Source organism: Ovis aries, chromosome 11, assembly GCF_016772045.2.
Source record: "Ovis aries strain OAR_USU_Benz2616 breed Rambouillet chromosome 11, ARS-UI_Ramb_v3.0, whole genome shotgun sequence".
In the NCBI taxonomy this organism is placed as follows: domain Eukaryota; kingdom Metazoa; phylum Chordata; class Mammalia; order Artiodactyla; family Bovidae; genus Ovis; species Ovis aries.
In genome coordinates, this window is record NC_056064.1 from 43,564,163 (window position 1) to 43,578,700 (window position 14,538).

The 14,538-nt window shown below is 50.2% G+C and overlaps 1 protein-coding gene across 2 annotated transcripts; it reads right to left on the minus strand.

Moving 5' to 3' along the window:
• Nucleotides 1-577: 577 nt before the first annotated feature.
• PYY (peptide YY) lies at nucleotides 578-14,033 on the minus strand. Of its 2 annotated transcripts, none has more exons than XM_042256044.2 (4): nucleotides 13,943-14,033; nucleotides 1,144-1,331; nucleotides 974-1,054; nucleotides 578-820 (listed from the first exon to the last, which is right to left on the minus strand). In XM_042256044.2, exons 2-4 carry the CDS (start codon nucleotides 1,329-1,331, stop codon nucleotides 796-798), a joined length of 294 nt encoding a protein of 97 aa, XP_042111978.2. In that variant the 5' UTR covers nucleotides 13,943-14,033; the 3' UTR covers nucleotides 578-795. The 2 variants fall into 2 exon arrangements, with proteins under 2 accessions (XP_042111978.2, XP_042111977.1); XM_042256043.1 differs by lacking the exon at nucleotides 13,943-14,033 and adding an exon at nucleotides 1,743-1,833.
• Nucleotides 14,034-14,538: the final 505 nt, after the last annotated feature.

Below are 14,538 nucleotides of genomic sequence, written 5' to 3' on the forward strand. Positions count from 1 at the left end.
GGCATTGGGGGTATTGGAAGTGACCCCTTGCCCCAGCACACACACCCATCTCACCCCACAAATGACTCTCCCTCCACAGCCTCAGCTGGGGTCCCATCTCCGCTCCTAGCCACTACAGCCCCCGGGGTTAGTGATATATCTCCTTGGGGTAACCTGGGGTGTTGGTGCCAAGCCCATTCTCCAGACACTTCCCTCTTTGGGGGATGGCGCAGCTCTGTCCCCAGCTACTCTGCTGGTCTGCCTAGCTTGCTCCTTTCCACACCCTTCACCCTCCAGCAGCAATTCTTCCTGCTCCTCCCTAACCCTTTGGAAGAACTTTCAACCTGCCCCCACCCCACCTGCCTAGAGCGCCAGAGGACCCTTGTCTGGGTGCCATCCACTCCTCACACTGGGGGGTAGCGTTTTCTCTTAGTTCAGAGCAGAGAGGGCCCCTCACTCCACCCCAGCCCTGGCCTCGGGCTCCTTTGGTCTCAGGCGTCATCTTCTATCCTCTCAGCTTTCTCCCCTCCACCCTCCACTCCCACCTGGATGCCACCTCCACGAAGGACAAGAGACAAGATGTAGAAACCATTTCCAGTTCAGTGAAATTTGCACTTTATTTAGAGATCAAGGAAGGACCACATCCGGCCCCTCCAGCCCAGGGGCGGGGACAGGGAGAAATGGAAAAAAGGACCCCAAATAAGGACTTCAGAGCCAGCAAGCCCTGAGAGGAATCCAGACTCCGGGGTCAGGAGCAAACATGGAAATGGGGTTGGTGTCTTAGCACATGTCTCTCTCTCGAGGCCGTCGGGGTCTTCACCACAGGTAGGCTCCTTCTGGCCTGTAGGAGGGAAAGGAAAGGAGTCATACGGAGCCAAGCCCGGGGTCGGATCTGGGTAGGCGAGATTGGGGAAAAGTACGAGGCGGCGGGAATAGGGTGGAAGGAGGACCAGGCCACCCCCCATGGGACAGCCGTCCGGCGGGGCGCTTTTACCGCGACTTGACCGGCGGGTCCTCGCGATCTGGAAAGAGCAGTACAGACAGAAGAGCTTCTGAGGAGTCTCGTTTCCCAAACCTGCGGGGCGGAGCCAGAGATGGGTGGGGTCGTGTCTGGCCACGCCCCTGGTGGCCGCCAGGCCCCGCCCACCCCGCACACCTTCTCACCGTTGCCGAGTGACCAGGTTGAGGTAGTGGCGCAGCGAGGTGTAGTAGCGGTTCAGCTCATCTGGCGAGGCGTGCTCTCCCGGAGCTTGGGGTTTGGCGGGGTAGGCGTCGACCAGCTCCCCCAGGCAGACGAGCAGGGCCAGCAGCACTGTGGCCATCGCAGGCCGCGATCTGCGCCCCGCCATCATCTGCAGAGGGGCACTAGAGTCAGTCCGAGTATCTACTCGGAAGCGGGAAGCTGAGGCTGCCATCTAGCCGAGGCTTCAGCGACCTGTCTGGGGCTGGTTCCCGACCAAGGCTTAGCCACCTGCTGGCTGTGTGTTCTCAGGCACTGCACCATCTCTGGCCTCAGTTTCCTCATCTTTTAAAAGAGCATACGCCCTGCCTGCCTCCACCATGTTTACCCAGAAGGGCAAATGGAGGAAAAAGACTATGCTGGCAGCAGGGACTCCCCGGCTTTTCTCCTTCCCACTTCCACTGACCCCCTTCTAAACCAGCTTCTCACCACTCAGTCCGTTTCCACCTTGCTAGCCTCAGTTTTCCCACAAACTAGCCTGGGATCCCCCGACCAGACCATTACTGGGTCCCAGGCCACTCACAGTGACAGCTCCAGAGGCAGGGTGGTCAGGAGATGGAAGGCCAGAGGAGTCCAAAGGGCTGGACTGCTGCAGGTGGGGCTGTGGCCTCCTCAGCTCAGTGCGTTCCATGTGGGGCTTATATCCTGGTGTGAAAGGGGAGGGGAACTGGAGGGGGGAGGGCTCTCCTTCCTCACTCCACCCAGGGGCAGATCGCTGAGCTTACATTCAGACAGTAAGTGATGTCTCCACCTCCAAGGAGCCAAGGCGGAGCCCCCAACACTTGTACTCAGGGTGCCTCTGGACAGGATGCCTAGTCAGAACCCCATCTTCACCCTTCAGCACCCCAACAGCAGGTGTAGCCTCCTGAGGAAGTGAGCCATTCGGTCTAGATTCCTGGGAAGACCCCTAGGACCAGGGTTGACATTCTGTCTTTTCTAGCCTGTCCATGGTGGGGGAGAGGAGATGCAGGCAGGAGGCCAGATTCATATTTTCCAGCCTGTGGGACTTACGACCACTCCTTCCAAAAGCCAACCTTTTCAGCCTCTTCTCCATAATGCATTGACAGGAACTGTGGGGAAAACCTCTTGCTACTGGAGGCAGAACGCGAGCTATAACCTTGGCTCTTGACCTGCTGTCTGTGAAGTCTTGGAGGAGGGACCCCTCTGGACACTCCACTATGTCTCCCTCTGTTCAAGAGTTGGGAGAGGGGTGGGAGGGGGCAAAGGTCAGTCCTCTCCCCAGAAGCAGCTGAGTCAGCCACCTGTACACCCAGCCTGACACGTACATGTTCAGGTCCAGCAGGCCTGGTATACAGACCCCTTGCAAGGCAGTGTGCCCCCATTTCCATCCAGGGGTCACTTGGGCACTGGGGTCTTACAGGACTGAGTGATGCCAGGAATGCCCAACAACATGCCACCATCCCTAGCCCATTACAATCTCCACTGGGCTCAGGGTCAAAGATCCCCACCAAGGAAAGGACTCTTGTTTGTTAAGCACCTACTGTGTAGTGGGCAGTACATGATTTCAGGCACAATAACACAATGAGCTGCGTTTCTCCCCACATTACAGATGAGGAAACTAATGCTCTAAGAGGTAAGGAAACAACAGCCAAGGTCACCCGGGATTCAAACCAGAGAAAAGGGCTGAGGCTGACCCCAGGGAGAGGCCCACTCAATCACGATGGACAGAAAGCCTTACTATCTCAGACAACCGTGAGGCTTAGGAGTCAGGCATGCAGGGAGGGGAAGGGAAGCTAAGTAAGTATGGAGTCTACCAACCCCATCAGACCCACCTGCCTCCGACAGGAAAAAAGAGTGCTACAAGGAAGTCTCTAATGAACATTTCCAGCTCCCTTTCTCTGCCCTGCCTGGATCCTCCAGTGCTTGCAGACTTCCCATCAGCCCATGAGAGCAGGAGGGACCCTCTTGTTCAGGCCCCTAGTTCTGGGCCAGCCCTTCCACCCTCAGGACAGATGGCCATGGGTGTTATTTTTAGAGCTCTGGAAGTGGAGCCCACGGCTCTCTCAATCACCTTTTTATGGGTTCAGTCACCTGTACTCTCCGGAAATGGCTGCTTATCAGCTAGTTGGGCCCTCTGGGCTCCACACGTCCCAAGAAAGGCCAGGTGGGCACACTGAGCATGGATGTGGAAGATGCCCTGAGGATGAGGGGACATGAACCCTATCCTCAGTGCGGGGAGAAAAATCTTTTTTTCTTAGGACGTCATGTCTAGAGGGTGAGGCCCAACTCTGTTCTCCAGAAATCCCAGGTCACATCCCTGGGGATTCCCTGTCTGTGGTGAGAGGAGCAGCAGTTTCACTGGGGAGCCCTCATCTGAGGGCAGAGATACTCCGTCATCCCTGTGCAGCCCCAACTGGAGTAGTTCCCGCAACACAGGGACAGACAAAAACATGGGAACAAGCCTGTGTCCAGTTTGGAGAGGAAACAGCAGAAATGAAAGAACTCCACCCTTCCAGAGGCCTTGGGAAGACAAAGACAGGTGCTCACCATAGCGATGGAGAGGGTGGCCACAGAACTGGTGAGGACAGCTACAGTCCCAGGATCAAGGCCTAGACAAGGAGCCTGCAAGCTAAAGGGGTCAGGGACATCTGAGCTAATACCGCAGCACCAGCTAGGGTGGTGACAGGGTGTTTGTAGCATTCTGACCAAGGCAGAGAGTGATGACATGAGCTGTGAGATGCCCACAGGGAATTTGTGGCATCCCTGGAACCCCCTGACATCTTGGGGAGGGTGGAGTCTGAGGGTAGAGGGCAGAAGTTAAGAAGGCATGGGCAAAGACCCAGATTCAGGTTCAACCTCTCAATAAATCATTTTCCCCTCTACTATTAGAGTGAAAGCAAATGGGACCAGAAGAGGTCCCTCAGGGTGGGCCAGAAGCCAGACTCCCACTGCACAATTATAGGGCCAGCCAATTGACTCATTAATCACCACTCCCTCATTGAAGAGTGTATTAACTTGTTGATTGGTGGAGAGGATGTCTCAGCCATCGATCAGTGGGCTCAGCTATCCCCCAACTCACACACCCACCATCACTGACACTTGATTCAGTCGCTATGAGACCTGTCTGGATGGTGGGGAACTGACATCTGAGAGAGGAGAAACTTCCAAATAACTGTTATTGTAGACTTGGGATCAGCACCTTCCTCCAACTTGTCCTCAAAGGGAAGTGGGGACAGAAACACTGACGTTCCCTTGATCCCTATTCTCGGAACACCTAGCAAGGCCACCCTAGGGGTCAAGGAGGCTTATGGACTTGGACCCCTGTTGACCATTGCTCTTGCCCAATGGGCTCAAGGGCTACTCATCAGGAGAGGGTAGCCCATGCCATTCATCCCTAGAGTCTTAATTCCATATATCCCATCACCTGCCCACCTCCCCACCTCCCCTACACAAGACCTCTGTCTGATATCCCATCCACTGGGCAGCACTAGCCCCTTACCTTCCACCCTCGGGTGGGGCCTCATGTCCAAGGGTCTACACACAGTACATGGCCATGTAGCGAGAGTAATCAGTCCTCACTCAATGAACACTTCTTAGGTCCCTACTATGAACAAGACATCCTTCTAAGCACCAGGGACCGAGCAGCAAACAAACAGGCAAAATCCATACCCTCGTGGAGTTTACATTCTAGTGGCAGATGTCAATTACAAATTGGCACTTGCTATCTACCTCTACAAGGATTATCATGTACTGCTGCGGCTGCTGATCTTCAACACCCCCTGAAAGGAGCTCAGGGTGGAGAGCAGAAGTGAGGCACTCTGTGCTCAGGGAAAAACCGACAGAACAGTTCTTCAGATAGACATTTTCAGGAGCCGATTTTATGAGACCAATTCCTCATATCTAGAAAAGCACTAAAGTCCTTTGTGGTAACATCTGCCCTTTGTGACTAGCAGAAACTTTTTGTCAAAAAACACATGCTTGACTGTTTGTACTCCCCCTTCACCAAATTCACATGTATATAGACCTTCTTTCTCTCTCACACACACACACAAACACACATACACTCACTTCTTTGGAGCAGTTTTTCAGAGCTATCTGAAATGCTGCCTCAAATAAAACTTAACTCATGGAACTCACATTTACATTTTTCAAGAAGTCAGCTGTTATGGAAACCATGAGGAAGGGACCCAGAGTGGAATTCTGTACTTTGCCTGAACTCTGTGAGGATCCAGAGCCCTCATACCAGCAGAGGTCCCTTGTGCCCATCTGCCTCCTTGGAGAATCCAGACCCATTTGGGTAAGTCTCTGAATGAGATGGGAATACCCGACCACTTAACCTGCCTCTTGAGAAACCTGTATGCAGGTCAGGAAGCAACAGTTAGAACTGGACATGGAACAACAGACTGGTTCCAAATAGGAAAAGGAGTACGTCAAGGCTGTATATTGTCACCCTGCTTATTTAACTTCTATGCAGAGTACATCATGAGAAACGCTGGGCTGGAAGAAACACAAGCTGGAATCAAGATTGCCGGGAGAAATATCAATAACCTCAGATATGCAGATGACACCACCCTTATGGCAGAAAGTGAAGAGGAGCTAAAAAGCCTCTTGATGAAAGTGAAAGAGGAGAGCAAAAAAGTTGGCTTAAAGCTCAACATTCAGAAAACGAAGATCATGGCATCTGGTCCCATCACTTCATGGCAAATAGATGGGGAAATAGTGGAAATAGTGTCAGACTTTATTATTTTGGGCTCCAAAATCACTGCAGATGGTGACTGCAGCCATGAAATTAAAAGACGCTTACTCCTTGGAAGAAAAGTTATGACCAACCTAGATAGTATATTCAAAAGCAGAAACATTACTTTGCCGACTAAGGTCTGTCTAGTCAAGGCTATGGTTTTTCCCGTGGTCATGTATGGATGTGAGAGTTGGACTGTGAAGAAGGCAGAGCGCCGAAGAATTGATGCTTTTGAACTGTGGTGTTGGAGAAGACTCTTGAGAGTCCCTTGGACTGCAAGGAGATCCAACCAGTCCATTCTGAAGGAGATCATCTCTGGGATTTCTTTGGAAGGAATGATGCTAAAGCTGAAGCTCCAGTACTTTGGCCACCTCATGCGAAGAGCTGACTCATTGGAAAAGACTCTGATGCTGGGAGGGATTGGGGGCAGGAAGAGAAGGGGACAACAGAGGATGAGATGGCTGGATGGCATCACTGACTGGATGGACGTGAGTCTGAGTGAACTCCAGGAGTTGGTGATGGACAGGGAGGCCTGGCCTGCTGCGATTCATGGGGTCACAAAGAGTCAGACACGACTGAGCGACTGAACTGGACTGAACGGAACTCCTGGTTCTCGGGTCTGCCATACTTGTTGATGATCCTGAGTCTTATGTAGCGGTGCGTAGCAGGTACCTAGGACTCCCCTGACAACTCAGTTGGTAAAGAATCCTCCTGCAGTGCGGGAGACCCCGGTTCAATTTCCGGTTCAGGAAGATCCGCTGGAAAAGGGATAGGCTACCCACTCCAGTATTCCTGGGCTTCCCTTGTGGCTCAGCCAGTAAAGAATCTGCCTGCTATTCAGGAGACCTGGATTTGATCCCAGCCTTTCCTTAGAGAAGGGAAAGACTACTCACTCCAGTATTCTGGCCTAGAGAATTCTATGGGCTATACAGTCCATGGGGTCCCAAAGAATCAGACACGACTGAGTGACAGGTAGCTGCCCCACTCCAGTGAAGGATACTGGTGAGGTGGGGTGGGAAGGATGCCAGGGTTTGCTCAGTTGTAAGAAACTGAGTGGTCTGTGCTGGATGGTGAGGTAAGAGCCTGATCTGATGTTTTCCTCCATTTGACTGCCTTAATAGAATTTGTTGGAATAAAAGTGAAGATATTACATGAAAGCCCCAAAGAAAAGGGATAAGACTCCTTCCAGCCGGTTATGGCTTTCTCAAGAGACTGAGAAATTTACAGGAGTGGTGGAGGCAGAGCCCTCATACCATGCAGTGGTCCCATAGGGAAATCCCATTCATTAATTAAAATATTTGCTCACTGAGGGTCACGAACAAGAATTGGACAGTCAGTGATCTGAGCACCCATGTTGGTTTTAGGCCACCAAAAGAAGCAGCTAAGACATGCAAGAGGACTGAAACAACGCTAGGGCGACACTTGCGGGAGTTACGCTCACAAGCAGCACGCTGGCCCATCACACAATTTCACTAGCAAATTTTGTCCCTGACAAATAAATTCAGTTTTTAAAATGGGAAATAGAGCCTCTCAAACACAGAAACAAGGGGCATCAGAAAGCCAGTCTCTAACTAACACCCCAGCCAGAGTTATGTATATACAAAACTCACAGTTACAAGTATGTAATTAATTGGCAAATCATACTAAAGGAGATCTCAACCTAAAATGGCCAAATCGGAGTTTTCAGATATTCCAAAATCGCTAATTTTTGTGCACACAGTTAGAAAAGGCCTAGGATCAAATAGACAGAATGGAATGCTTACATTGATTGGTACCTAGAAGATCCTAAAAGAGAAATGATAGCGTAACTTCTTTGCAGGAAATCAACAATTAACTGCTTGAAACTATAGCAGAACTTGAAAAGGTTGCTAGCACTCTGCCTCTGGCTCTGCCTCTCCGTCTGCTCCCCCCACATATGCTCTTCTATCTGAATTGCCTGTCCCAGACACTGTCTTTTTCTCTTCCAATTCTTTCACCTCTTCCCTTTTCTAGTAAAGGAAGATTTTTTTAAAAATCGGAAGTGATTATAGCTACCTTTAAGAAGAAACCTATTATAGCAAGAGATAAACCATCCTTGGTGTACACACTCTGGACCAAGCAGAACTTAGAACCTTAGTTAAGGAATTTCCAAGGAAATTAGAATTCCTTAGTTAAGGAATCCAAGTCAGAATCTATTGAGATTTGCTACAGAATTTATATTTAATATATATAGTAAGGAATCCAGTTAACCATCCTGACCTACGAGCCTAAGTTTTCAGTTAATACATCAGTTATTTTCTGAAAGCAAAGTGTTAGTCGCTCAGTCATGTCTGAGTATTTGCAACTCCATAGACCGCCTTTGGTTCCTCTGTCCTTGGGATTTTCCAGGCAAGAATACTGGAGTGGGTTGCCATTGTCTCCTCCAGGGGATCTTCCCAACCCAGGGATCGAACCCATACCTCCTGTGTCTCCTACACTGCAAGCAGATTCTTTACCTGCTGAGCCATCAGAAAGCAAGGGAATAAAGAAAGAAAGCAGAATGGAAACACCTCTTAAAGGATTTTGAACCACAAACTCACACTGAATGCAAGGAATTAGCCAGAAATTGCTCAAACTTATCCCAGAGCTTTCCCCCAAAACTGTAGACTAGACAGAGATTCAGCAGTTCAAGCAAAGATCATACAAATCCATTTTGGACTATTATGAAAGATTTGAAAAAACCTTTAAGTAGTATTCTGGTTTGACACCTGAATCATTCTCTAAGCACCATAATGAGCCTTTGCTTGGCTTCACATTTTTAGATGACTTAGAGGATATGGCTACTCTAGGCAAAAGGCACAACTTAGGTTGGTCTGAGTTACACACACTCTTGTTACACAGGCTGACCAACTTTACAAATCATTAAAAAGAAAGTAAGGGGCTATCTATGAAAATTATGAACCTTCAGTGATGCCAATTAAGTACATAATGCTAGCTGAACTTTAACCTACCCCTGCTTAATTCCCAACCAGCAGAGAAAGCCAGATTGAAGGGGGGAAATATATCTCTCTAGAATTCTGACCCTGTGGGAGTAAGTCCTTCTAGAAGACTCTGATTTTTCTCTCCCTGAGACCTGAGCTCTCAGGATAAAGTATCTTATCTAGATAATCTCTGATTTCTGAGACTGAGAAAATAAATGAAAAGAGGAGAGAAAAAATTATTTTAAATTTAACTTCTTCCAATTATTATTTACAACAAGTGAGTCATATTGTGATAGCTGCTTCATGACTAAGTTTAGAAAATGGATCAATGAGATCTCTCCTTGTGTCTGCCTGCATATATGTATGTCTCAATAGGTGTATTTGGAGAACATTGCTGAGGTTGATTTGTAAGTGAGCTCTACCTGGTTGGATTTAAGAAAATTAAGTATGTATATAAATTCTGGAATATACAGAAGACAACTGGCCAGGGACTCCCTTGTGATCCAGTGGCTAAGACTCAGCACTCTCAATGCAAGGGATTGCAGTTGGATTTCTGGTCAGGGAACCAGATCCCGCATGCTACAACTAAGTCTTCGCATGCCCCAACTAAAGAACACATATGCCCCAACTAAAACATTTCAACTAAAGCTCCCACATGCCACACCTAGAAAAAAAAATTCTGCCTGCTGCATGCATGCTCAGCTTGCAACCTTATGAACTGTAGCCCTCCAGTCTTCTCTGTCCATGGAATTATCTTGCAAGAATACTGGAGTGGGTTGCCATTTCCTTCTCTAGGGGATTTCCCAACCCTAGGATAGAAATCGCATCTCCTATAGCTCTTGCATTGGCAGTTGGATTCTTAACGACTGCTCCATCTGGGAAACCCCCAGCATGCTGCAATGAACATCAAAGATCCTGCTTGCTGCAACTAAGACTCAGCCCAGCCAAATAAATTAATTAAATAATTAAAGAAAAAAAGATGCTATATGACTTCTGAGGCCAGGTCACAAAAGGTAATTATTATGAATTAAAGTGTGTTCTGCTCTCCTCGCTTTCCAATTCATGTGTTGAAATCCTAACCCACAGTACTTCAGAAATGTGACATTACTTGGAAATAACGTCATTGCAGATGTCATTCATTAAGGTGAGGTACTTCCCTGGTGGCTCAGATGGTAAAGCGTCTGCCTACAATGCGGGAGACCCGGGTTCGATTCCTAGGTCAGAAAGATCCCCTGGAGAAGGAAATGGCAACCCATTCCAGTACTCCTGCCCGGAAAATCCCATAGACAGAGGAGCCTGGTAGGCTACAGTCCATGGGGTCACAAAGAGTAGGACACGACTGAGTGACTTTACTTCACTATACTGCAGTATAGTGAGCTCCTAATCCAACATGACTATTGTCATTCCAAAAAGAGAAATTTGGACACAGAAGCAGACAGGCATACAGGGAAGATGATGTGAAGAGACATGGGGTAAAGACCCCCATCTAGAAGCCACAGAGGGAAGCCGGGCACACCTCCTTCGCTCACAGATCTCCAAAGGAATAAACCCTGCCAACACCTTGATTTCAGACTTCCAGCCTCCAGAACTGTTGTGAAACCACTCAGTTTGTGGGACTTTGTAATGGCAGCCCCAGCAAACTAATACAGCAAGGCAGTCAACCTCCTGGTTCTCTTGGACCACTAGCTCTAGGAGCCACTGTTCTGTAAGTCCAACCACCCCAAGACATCAGGCTGGAGATGACACGTGTAGGGGTCAGTATGAGCTCCCAGCTAACACCCACCAGAACCCACCAGACATATGAATGAGGCTTCTTGGGTATCAGACTCAGACAGCTTCTGACAGTTACTGCATGAGACACTCCGCGTCACAACAGCCTAGTCAGGTCCTTCTCAATCCTGACCCACAAAATCATGAGTGAAATACAACGGTTAAGTCACTAAGTTTTAGGTTTAATTGTTACACAGCATAGTAAGCGGCACACCTGCTCTTTCTCCTTTCCTCCCTCCCTGGTGGCTAAAATACAGCTTCAGTGATTGTGGACCAGGTGAGCCATCTTCATTCATGTAGATGAGGGCATACGGAAGCCACAGAATAGGAAACTGGGCTGTTGGACATTCTCAGTGGAGAAGAGCTGCCAGCTCCCTGGATACTACTCACATTTTATACAAGAAAAATAAAATACTTTCTTGTTTAAGTCATTCTTAATTCTGTCTCGATTACTAAAATCAGATCAATACCTTAGCAATATAATGTATATAAAACAAATAGCTAGTGTCTAGCACATAAGTAAGTGCTTTTTGTTTCTTTTTTTGGATAAGCTGCACAGCTTGTAGGATGTTAGTTTCCTGACCAGTGATCAAACCTAGGCCCCTGCAGTGAAAATGCCAAGTACTAACAACTGGACCACCAGTGAATTCCGAGCAAGTGTTTTTGTTTTTTTTTTTTGAAAGGGTAGCTATTGATATTATCGTCATCAATATTACATCTAAGCTTCCCTCTGACCCTTAATATTGGTTAAATCTGATCAGCAATGGATTAACCACCTCTCAACACTCCCCACAGTGGACTTGAGGCAAACCCATGTCAAGCTGGGCATAAATTGTCCGTGGTTATATAATTTATACCAGAGTTCTCATCTACAAGCCTCAAACTGACCACAGCTCTTCCATGCAGACCAACAGACAGAAAACCATGGACACCAACACAGATTCACATCGTCCCATGCCTCCAACCACAAAATGAACCAAAACTTGAGGCAGCCATGGCATGGAGTGGTTTTAGGGGTTGGTTAGAGTAGAGGAAAGAAGACAGAGGAATAGTGGCAGGAAATGGGTCTCAGATAGTGGAATGCTTTAGGAAGAGGAAACCAGAGAAAAGAACTAACTCTACCTTTCAAAGCAGTCAGGGCAGGCTTCTAGGAGGAGGTAGCCACTACCCTGAAACTGATCTCCAGAATGAAATGAGAAAGGGATCTACAGAAGGGGAAGTGGCCAGGCCGAAGGCTTAGAGCACTGGAGTCTACATGGCCTGCGACCTGACCAGGCCCTCCACCTGCTTCCCTCTCCCCCTTCCACCCTACCTTCTAGGAGGCTAGAGGGAAGTGCAGGGAAGGGAAGGTGCTAGAGCCCCAGGGACCCCAGGGCAGGTGGTGTCTGACCAGGGGCCTCTCCTCCAGCGATGGCAGAGCCAGCTTGAGGCTCCTCTCCCAGAGCCACCTCAGGAGGGCATCCCTCTCATGACCTTGTCCCCAGAACACCATGCTTGGTGACTTATCTCCTGAGTGTGAATGCAGAAAGGGGAGGGCGGCAGCGGAGAAAAAGGGCAGCCTCCACACTCCCACTGCTCCTGCCCAGGCATTGGGGGTCTTGGAAGTGACCCCTTGCCCCAGCACACACACCCATCTCACCCCACAAATGACTCTCCCTCCACAGCCTCAGCTGGGGTCCCATCTCCGCTCCTAGCCACTACAGCCCCCGGGGTTAGTGATACATCTCCTTGGGGTAACCTGGGGTGTTGGTGCCAAGCCCATTCTCCAGACACTTCCCTCTTTGGGGGATGGCGCAGCTCTGTCCCCAGCTACTCTGCTGGTCTGCCTAGCTTGCTCCTTTCCACACCCTTCACCCTCCAGCAGCAATTCTTCCTGCTCCTCCCTAACCCTTTGGAAGAACTTTCAACCTGCCCCCACCCCACCTGCCTAGAGCGCCAGAGGACCCTTGTCTGGGTGCCATTCACTCCCCCTGCAGGGCGGTAACATTTTCTCTTAGGTCCGAGCAGAGAGAGACCCAGCCTGAACTCTGCCCCAGCCCTGACCTCCAGCTCCTTTTGTCTTAGGCGTCATCTTCTACCCTCTCAGCTCTATCTTCCCCTCCACCCTACAACTCCCACCTGATGCCACTTCCAGGAAGGATTAGGTAAAGGAAATAGATAATCACACTTTCCATTTCAAAGAAATTTGCACTTTATTTAGGGAACAAGGAAGGACCATTCATAGCCCTCCACCCCAAGGGAAGGGACACCGAGAAAAGGAATGAGGACCCCACCCCCAACACTCCTCAGACACAGCAAGCCTGGAGAGGAATCCAGGTTCCGGGGTCAGGAGCAAACATGGAAATGGGGTCGGTGTCTTAGCATATCTCTCTCTGGGGGCCGTGGTGGTCTTCACCACAGTTAACGGCTCCTCTGGCCTGCAGGAGAGAAAGGAAAGGAACCAAGCTCGGCGTCGGATCTGGGTAGATGAGACTGGGGGAAAGTAGTAGGTGGCGGGGCTAGGGTGGCAGAAGGATCAGGCCGCGCTCCAGGGGACAGCCGTGTGGCGGGGCACTTTTACCGCTACTTGACTGGGCGATTCGCATGATCACTGATCCGTTTGGAGAGGAAAGATCCTAAGAGTTTAGGATCCACAAGTCTGTGGGGCGGGGCCAGAAACGGGCGGGGTCATGAGTGATCACGCCCCTGTCATAGACCCTGCCCCGCCCACCCCGCGCACTCGCTCACCGCTACCGATTGGCCAGCTTGGCATAGTGGCTCAGCGAGAAGTGGTGCTTTTCCCATGAGGCTTTTTCACCTGAAGGCTGGGGTTTGGAGTCGGCGTCGACCAGCTCCCCCAGGCAGACAAGCAGGGCCAGCAGCACTATGGCCATGGCGGGCCACGATCTGCGCCCCGCCATCATCTGCAGAGGGGCACTAGATTCAGCTAGAGCAACTGCTCCTGAGGCGGGAGTCTGAGGCTGCCATCTGGTCCAAGCTTCAGCGACCTGTCTGGGGCTGGTTCCCGACCAAGGCTTAGCCACCTGCTGGCTGTGTGTTCTCAGGCACTGCACCATCTCTGGCCTCAGTTTCCTCATCTTTTAAAAGGGCATAAGCCCTGCCTTCCTCCACCATGTTTACCCAGAAGGGCAAATGGAGGAAAAAGACTATGCTGGCAGCAGGGACTCCCCGGCTTTTCTCCTTCCCACTTCTACTGACCCCCTTCTAAACCAGCTTCTCACCACTCAGTCCGTTTCCACCTTGCTAGCCTCAGTTTCCCCACAAACTAGCCTGGGATCCCCCGACCAGACCATTGCTGGGTCCCAGGCCACTCACAGCGACAGCTCCAGAGGCAGGGTGGTCAGGAGATGGAAGGCCAGAGGAGTCCGAAGGGCTGGACTGCTGCAGGTGGGGCTGCAGCCTCCTCAGCTCAGTGCGTTTCATGTGGGGCTTATATCCTGGTCTGAAAGGGGAGGGGAGTTGAAGGGAGGGGGTTCTTCCTTTTTCCTCCCCCCACCCCACAGCAGATCGCTGAGATTACACTCAGACAGTACATGATGTCTCCACCTCCAAGGAGCCCAGGGGGGAGCCCCCACACTTGGATTCAGGGTACCTCTGGACAGGATGCCTAGTCAGAACCCCATCTTCACCCTTCAGCACCCCAACAGCAGGTGTAGCCTCCTGAGGAAGTGAACCATTCGGTCTAGATTCCTGGGAAGACCCCTAGGACCAGGGTTGACATTCTGTCTTTTCTAGCCTGTCCATGGTGGGGGAGAGGAGATGCAGGCAGGAGGCCAGAATATATTTTCCAGCCTGTGGGACCTGTAGCCTCACCTTCCAAAAGCCAGTCTTTTCATCCCCTGCTTCATAATATGTTGGAGGAGAACTGAGGAGTGACAAGACCTGTGGGGGAAAAATCTCTCTCCACTGGG

Excerpts from the sequence above, each read along its gene's own strand:
- PYY (XM_042256044.2), bottom strand. The coding sequence starts at position 1,331 with ATGATGGCGGGGCGCAGATCGCGGCCTGCGATGGCCACAGTGCTGCTG. Across the intron at positions 1,055-1,143 it reads AACCTGGTCACTCGGCAACG|GTTTGGGAAACGAGACTCCT; the intron begins GTGAGAAGGTGT and ends TCCGCCCCGCAG. Across the intron at positions 821-973 it reads GACCCGCCGGTCAAGTCGCG|GCCAGAAGGAGCCTACCTGT; the intron begins GTAAAAGCGCCC and ends TCCCTCCTACAG.